This window comes from Silurus aristotelis (assembly GCF_946808225.1).
Source record: "Silurus aristotelis genome assembly, chromosome: 6".
Taxonomy (NCBI): domain Eukaryota; kingdom Metazoa; phylum Chordata; class Actinopteri; order Siluriformes; family Siluridae; genus Silurus; species Silurus aristotelis.
In genome coordinates, this window is record NC_139579.1 from 10521230 (window position 1) to 10529742 (window position 8513).

At 42.9% G+C, this 8513-nt stretch overlaps 1 protein-coding gene across 1 annotated transcript; it reads right to left on the reverse strand.

Moving 5' to 3' along the window:
* Window positions 1-1678: 1678 nt before the first annotated feature.
* Window positions 1679-7960, reverse strand: LOC310727744 (uncharacterized protein; the record flags this gene model as incomplete). Its single annotated transcript, XM_083544487.1, has 2 exons — window positions 7728-7960; window positions 1679-7350 (listed from the first exon to the last, which is right to left on the reverse strand). Exon 2 carries the CDS (start codon window positions 7055-7057, stop codon window positions 1679-1681), a length of 5379 nt encoding a protein of 1792 aa, XP_083400613.1. The 5' UTR covers window positions 7058-7350; window positions 7728-7960.
* Window positions 7961-8513: the final 553 nt, after the last annotated feature.

Genomic DNA, 8513 nt, shown 5'->3' on the forward strand with positions numbered 1-8513 from the left:
TTGGGATGGTACTCATCATTCTTCTTCCTCCAAACAAGTTTAGTGGAATTATGACCCAAAAGTTCTATTTTGGTCTCATCTGACCACATGACTTTCTCCCATGACTCCTCTGGATCATCCAAATGGTCATTGGCAAACTTAAGACGTGCCTGGACATGTGCTGGTTTAAGCAGGGGAAGCTTCCGTGCCATGCATGATTTCAAACCATGACGTCTTAGTGTATTACCAACAGTAACCTTGGAAGCGGTGGTCCCAGCTCTTTTCAGGTCATTATCCAGCTTAGTTCTTGGCTGATTTCTCACCTTTCTTAGGATCATTGAGACCCCACGAGGTGAGATATTGCATGGAGCCCCAGTCTGAGGTAGATTGACAGTCATGTTTAGCTTCTTCCATTTTCCAATGATTGCTCCAACAGTGGACCTTTTTTCACCAAGCTGCTTGGCAATTTCCCCGTAGCCCTTTCCAGCCTTGTGGAGGTATACAATTTTGTCTCTAGTGTCTTTGGACAGCTCTTTGGTCTTGGCCATGTTAGTAGTTGGATTCTTACTGATTCTATGGGGTGTGTCGAGTTATGTGGGAATTTTACACATCAGTATCTGCTTCTAACTCGAAAAGAGCATTAATCAACAACAGGGGACAGAGGGAACAACTCCAAATCACTTTTCAGTTCTTGTATTTAGTAGTTCGTACAAGTTCACAGAGATTGTTCAATTCAGCTCAAGTAGAGTGAATTAGGTTGACAACCTTAAAGAAGGAAACAAAAAAAAAAAAAAATGAATAAAATAATGCTAATAAAAATAGGTATTCACTTATCTGTAACAAATCTAACGTAAATAAAGATTGTCCCATACAAACTGCCTCGATGTCGAACAAACTGTTCATTTGCATACTAGCTTGTTTCAACCGTTATTTAAGTAGAGCATTAATATTCTACTATTTAAACAATATACTATTTAAACAAACAAGTGGTATGTCCGCACTTTATATTTCTTTAGGAACGCAAACTATGTACCGTGCATTTAAATATTAACCAATACACAACTATTCTCCATATTGCATATTATTCCAATACAATAACAGAATTTAGTGGCAATGAGTCTTCAGACAGAGACTTCTTCATACCATCAGTGTCCCTGAGGTGACAATTTGCTGATGCGTTCTCCCTCTCATCGCATTTCCAAATCTTACTGCATTCCGAATCCGCTTGCGTGCACCTGCCATGCGAGTTTTCCTTCCGCGTCACTCGGCATTTTCCGACCCTTCTCGGCACTCGGTATTCTCCGTCTAATTAATTCAGGTCCGCAGTTTCGCCAATTTTTTGGATTTTAAGTCATGGTTTCGGTTCGTGTCTTAACTTCACACCTCCCACTTGAGCTACTGGTTTTTAAACCCAAGTAGATCACACATTCACTCTTCTCTTTGTTCTCCTGATTGTTCTTCTACAGGAATCAGGATGACTAACCGTCTCACGTCTCAATGAAGAATGGTTGCAGGGATCTTGCTCATTTTCTTTCCTGAGTTTTTTACATGGTTAGGTTTCACACTTGAGACGGGGTAGCTTGTAAAGACTCTAACGTCCACATCTCTGACAACACCCTTATGATCAGCATTGACTTTGACCACCCTGGCCAACTTGTACTGACTTCTTATTGCGTTTTGGTCAGCTAACCACACCACGTCACCTACAGCAACATTCCGTTCCTTTGTGTGCCACTTGCTCCTTATAAACAAGTTTGGACCTGCTAATTGACTCCATTCCTTGAGCTGTAAATCTCTGGTAGGCTAGTAGGAAACTCTCAGCAGACTGGTCACTCACAACGTCTGTGTGTATAGCCCTGGACGCCATGCAGCAGTATACAATCCCCCAGACTTTGAGCCGTACTCTTTTCCTCACCTCATCCTTCACTTCGTAAGGGCCAAACAGGTCCAAAGTTGTGAATTCGAAGGGTGCAGCTGGCCCCGCTCTTTCATGAGGAAGGTCGCCCATGATCTGTTGGCATCTTTTCCCCCTTGCCTTCCTACATATAACACAGCCGTCAACTATCTTTTTAGCTAATCTCCTACCCTTAATTACCCATGCTTTTTTCCTCATTCTGAGAAGTGTTCCTGCCACCTCTTCATGATTTGCATTGTGGGCTTCAAGAGCTACTAACGTGGACACCCATGCATTGTAAGGCAGAATTGGGACTGCAACCCTTTCTTTATTAAAGATCTGGATTCTGCCGCCACAGACCAAGAGTCCTGAGTCTTCTTTGTATACAACCAGCCTGCTAAGAGTAGTGTCGGGAAAAGTCACACCCCTCTGAACTGCCAGAAAGAGCCCTCTTAGTGCATCCTCTTGCTCTTTTACAGTCAGCACAGCCTGTTTGGTCCCATTTTTCTGCATCAATTCTCGTTTTCCATTCTTCGGGTTTTGGCTCTTCCATCTTAACCATTTCTTTATGCCATGCCACACCCAGCCGATGACTCTGACTAATTTGCCTAGGTTACTAAATTTTTCCACATTTACTAGCTTTTTCACAACTAAGTCACTAGGTGTCCCTCTAGGTAAGTGGTCTTCAAGTCTTCCTTTTTCCGCCTCTCTCAGTTCCTTCTTTGTTTGAGCTCTTGTCAGAACTGCTGAAAATGTCTTCCTCTGAAGCTTACTGACCCTTTCTCTAGCATCAGCGGCAACCTCAGCAGCTGATTTCATTGGCCATTCCTCCACTGGAAGCCGAAGAAATTGTGGTCCTTTCTGCCATTCAGACTCTTCACAAAGATTTTCAGGTGCCCCACCCCTTGTGATGATGTCTGCTATATTAACATCCCCTGGGATCCACCACCAGTCATTTACTTGCCCAGATTTTTGGATTTCCCCAATTCTATTCGCAAAGAATGTCTGATAGCCATAACTATCGCGTTGAATGGCCCCCAGTACAGTCTGACTGTCTACCAGGTGGAACCAGCGCTCAACTTCCATCCGGCCATGCTTCTCAAAATACCTTCTGAGACGTACAGCAAACACAGCAGCACAGATCTCTGCCTTCACAGCATCTCCCTTTTGGTCTAATGGCGTTAATTTGGCCTTGGACTCGACTAGCCTGACTTCTATCTGTTGATCCGTGTTCCACCTTAGGTACAACACAGCCCCATAAGATTTGTCGCTGCCATCGGAAAATGTAATCCCCCAGGGCTTTCCTTGCCAGCTAACTGGTGTGAGGCTTCTGTGAAATTTAAGTTCACTAAGCTGCACATACTCCTCAAACAGTTTGATGGCTTCCTCCCTGAGATTCGTGGAAAGTTTCTTGTCCCAAGTCTGTTGGGTTACACTACCACCTCCTGCTTCCTGAAATGCTTTCCTCACAAGAATTGCACCCTTTTGTTTGGCAGGTGTGACCAGACCAATTGGATCATAGAGCCCAGCAACTTGGCTTAGCAGATGCCTTCTGGTTAAAGGGTTGGGTGTTTTCAGTCTCACTTCACTTCTAGGGAGGTCGTAGCCCATTCTCATTTTTTTCTTCCTTTTTGAGAAGTTAATGGAAGCCATGATATAGAGCTTGTCCTCCTCTACCAAGTATCCTCTTCCTAAAGCCTTGTTGTCTTCGTCCCTTAGCTGGTTTGGGAGCACGATTGTTTTACCTTGAGAGACAGAACCCTTTGGATTACAAGTTTGTGCACCAGCTTCTTGCCTCCCACTTTGCCCCGACCGAACCCAAGGCTTGAGTGCAAATCCACCAGCTGCTAGAATCTCCTCAAGTCCATTTATTATCTCACTCAGTCTCTCCTGGTCATTGTGGGATGTAAGGATGTCATCCACATAACTGTCTTCCTCAAGGACCCTGCGCTCCTCCTTTAAATGAGCAAACTTGGTTAGTCTTGCCGTCTCATGCATAGCTAACTGAGCAATGCATCCAGCAGGGCGGTCTCCGATGTTGACCCTTGTAATAGCGTACTCGTCTATCTCTTCCTCATTGGTGTCTCTCCAGAGGAATCTGTGAAGGTGCACTTCACGCTCCTCCAGCCACACAGAGGTATACATCTTTTTTATATCTCCAAGAGCAGCAAAGACTCCCTTTCTGAACCTAATCAGGACTGCTCTGATTGGGTTGAGTACATCAGGTCCCTTTAGCAGGAGATCATTCATGCTCAGTCCTTTGAATTTTTGGCTACTATTCCAGACAAGCCGCACCGGAGTAGTAGTTGAGTGGGGATTTGGGGCGGCCAGGTGGCTTACATACCAAACGGCCCCTTTCCAACTATCAGTCTCTTCCTTTGTAAGCTTTTTTGCAGCCCCCCTTTCCACCATGTCATGTACTTGAGCCGCATAAATGCCCTGCCACTCAGGCACCATTCTGAGTTGCTTCTCTGTTCTCAAGAAAACAGCTCCCACTCCACTTCTGTTGTATGGAAGGGTAATAGGGTCCTGAATCCATGGATACTTTGTATCCCAGTGTGGAGACCCGCTGTGGGAATCCTTCTTAACATAAGTGAGGCCTTCCCTTATCTCGAGTTCCTTCTCTTCTGCCAAGATCATCTCCTTTCCTCCAGGTTGACAGTTCCCACAGCGGCAACCTCCACACTTTGGTTCGCAGGCTGCTCCAATACTCTCCCACTTCCACCACTCAAGAAACTCTCGATTACTTGCTAGTGCAATTTTTGTCTCAACACCAAGATCTCTACTCCCTCGGATCATTTTACAAGGAGCGTCTGTCTTCTCGAGAACTTCCTCATACTTGACTGCAGCTGTCCTCATGGACCGAGCAAAATGCGTCTTGGACTCATACGCTGCTATATCCACCATCTCAAACAGGCCTGGGTGTGCTCCAGCCACTGTTTTTCCTAACGGGCTGTCCCACAGGACCAGATCTCCCACGATATTCAATCTTTGTGGTGCGAGTCTTCCTTCTCGATGGCTGATAAGAAGATCAATTTTTTCAGGTCTTTTCAATTCTACCAGGTTTACCTCCGGAAAGAATTCTTTAAGTTGATCTGGACTTACGCTTCTGTGGACTTTGGCAATCTCCTCCAAACCGTAGCAAACCAACTGGTGAGCTTTCTCTGTCCCTTTGGGAGTTTTGACCCTAATCCTGAGAAGGTACCTTTTTGTTCTTACTCTAGTGGCCATCTTGCCAACTCCATGAACCACCAGGGTAATTTTCTCACCTCTCAGCTTGAGCCTGTCAGCCGCTTCATGGGTGATGTAATTAGTGTCTGATGCCAGGTCTATTAAAGCACCAACTTTCTGTCCTACATTTGTGGTTACCTCCATCAGCATCATTATAACAGGTAGCTCTTTCAGTCCACTTTCACCCAATAATCCTTTCTGGCCTTCCTCAGAACAGTTTACCATCTTAGCTTTGTTAGTGAATGCTCTTTTGCACTTCTCCGCCAGTTCTGGAGAGAGTTTGGCCAAGAATACTTCCTGCTCATCTGTCAGTCTATTCTCTTTATTACTATCTTCAATCACATATTTCCCTTCACTCCCACTCTTGAATTCAACTTTTGGACAAAGGAAATAATGGTGGTCTGAGGAGGATCCTCTTTTGCAACCTTTGTTCCTGCACAGATAGCTATCTCTGCACCCGTCCTCATTCTCGTGACACCCTAAACACCTTTTGCATGCTTCCAGTCTTCTCACAATTGACGACTTCTCTGCTAGTTTTAGTTCTTTGAATTTTTTACAAAAGAAAATCTTGCCCTTATGTTTCTCTGATCCACATACAATGCACCCGCCCTCTACAGAAGCCTTCTTTGTCGTTTTGGTGAAAGTGTAGTTCCTTCTTTCTGGCTTTTCTGCTCTTTCTGAGATTTTCAATTGCTCAAGCCTTTCAAGAATTACTTCTTGTTTCTTTAGGAACTTTAATAGTGCATCAAAATGGTTCTCTGGTGTTATGCCATTTGCAGGATCTGTCATGTAAACAAGCCAGTCTCTTTTCACAAAGTCTGGTAACTTGCTCTCAATGGATTTTATTACAAGCGGATTTTTTATGGCACCAACGTTTCCGAGATCCGTGAGATCTGCCAGAGCTTTTTCTACCATTTGAATTAATTCTACAACCCTTCTTGGTTGATTTCCTTTCACTGCAGGGATTTTTTCCACCTCATCGACAATTTCCATGGCAATTGTTACTTTGTTACCATACCGGTTCTCTAACACCCTGAATATGTCAGCAGCACTGTTATAGGAAGATAGTCGGAGCTCCTTAGCGATCTTCTCATCAATGCTGTCCACCAGCTGGATCTTTTTAACCTCAGCTGACCCGGTGGGTTCACCTTGCTTCTGAAGACTTCCCCAGTTCCTTTTCCAGCGATAGAAATCTCTTCTATTGCCACTAAACGTCGGTAAACTTGTTGGTTTAATTCTGACCACTGGCATGATCTGTGCTGCATGTGCTCCTACATCCAGTTTTTCCCTCATACAAATTTCTGGTGCTCGTGCATCCTCAGCAGCTCTTCGTGCCCAGACAAATTCAGCTTTTCGTGCTTCAAGCTCGTTGCTACGCTCTTTCAGTTTTCGTACACGACCCTCTAGAGCCTTTCTTTCAGTTGTGGGAGCCCATCTTTCCCAGTTTGAGAAAGCTCCTGCTGCTTCTTTCACTAGTCGCATCAAGAGCTTCAGTTGCATTTCGTAGCTATCGTAGCCAACACCATCGACAGGTATGGAAGTTGTGCGATCGCAGGCTTTCTCTGCTTCAGAAACTGCGGCCGACACGTCATCTTGCCCGTATCTTTTCCAGAGATTATCTTGCACTATTTCATTGACTTCGTTAAACCTTACGTTACAGTCTTCCACAGTTTTCTTCAGGTCAGCTTGCTGCTGCACCGAAAGTAGTGCTGGTGCGCTATCCTCTTGGTCGGCTTCAATCTCTGCCAATAATCCAGCCTTATAATCATCATTGCTTTCAAAAACACTTCTTGCTTCAGAAGAGAGCCTTCTGAATTCTTCCTTGAGCTCTGATTCTATCAGTCTATGTGCTTCTCTACAGAGGAAGTTGGCTTGCTTGGTAAAACTGCTTTTTACAGAGGTTCTCTCCCTTTTCAGTTGCTCAACTGTTTTCCCTAATGCTTCTTCAGCCATTTTGCTTTGTATGTGATTCACTTAACTCCTATGTGTCAGCAGCACTTTGTCTTTGGACTTTTCTAAGCCGTTGATCTTTTCGTCCTCGCCACTACACATGTGGTTGTCAACTGTCGAGTTATGTGGGAATTTTCCACATCAGTATTTGCTTCTAACTCGAAAAGAGCATTAATCAACAACAGGGGACAGAGGGAACAACTCCAAATCACTTTTCAGTTCTTGTATTTAGTAGTTTGTACAAGTTCACAGAGATTGTTCAATTCAGCTCAAGTAGAGTGAATTAGGTTGACAACCTTAAAAAAGGAAACAAAACAAAATAAAATGAATAAAATAATGCTAATAAAAATAGGTATTCACTTATCTGTAACAAATCTAACGTAAATAAAGATTGTCCCATACAAACTGCCTCGATGTCGAACAAACTGTTCATTTGCATACTAGCTTGTTTCAACCGTTATTTAAGTAGAGCATTAATATTCTACTATTTAAACAATATACTATTTAAACAAACAAGTGGTATGTCCGCACTTTATATTTCTTTAGGAACGCAAACTATGTACCGTGCATTTAAATATTAACCAATACACAACAATTCTCCATATTGCATATTATTCCAATACAATAACAGAATTTAGTGGCAATGAGTCTTCAGACAGAGACTTCTTCATACCATCAGTGTCCCTGAGGTGACAATTTGCTGATGCGTTCTCCCTCTCATCGCATTTCCAAATCTTACTGCATTCTGAATCCGCGTGCGTGCACCTGCCATGCGAGTTTTCCTTCCGCGTCACTCGGCATTTTCCGACCCTTCTCGGCACTCGGTATTCTCCGTCTAATTAATTCAGGTCCGCAGTTTCGCCAATTTCTCGGATTTTAAGTCATGGTTTCGGTTCGTGTCTTAACTTCACAGGGTGGACAGGTGTCTTTATGCAGCTAACAACCTCAAACAGGTGCATCTTATTTAGGATAATAAATGTAGTGGAGGTGGACATTTTAAAGGCAGACTAACAGGTCTTTGAGGGTCAGAATTCTCATACAAATAAATAGTTTAAAAATCATAAATTGTGATTTCTGGATTTTTTTTTTTTAGATTATGTCTCTCACAGTGGACATGCACCTACGATGACAATTTCAGATCCCTCCATGATTTCTAAGTGGGAGAACTTGCAAAATAGCAGGGTGTTCAAATACTTATTTTCCTCACTGTATATATATATATATATATATATATATATATATATATATATATATATATATATATATATATATATATATATATATATAAACAGTGATCAAAATGAAAAAAAGAAAAAAAAAGTAATAAAATACTAAGTACTAAGGTGAGGTTGTGGAAGACAATTTCATGTCACAGGACATACACCATGACAAGACTGAGCACACAATCAAGATAAAAGGTAGTTGTACCTGATACCGGCAAATATTAAACATTTTGACT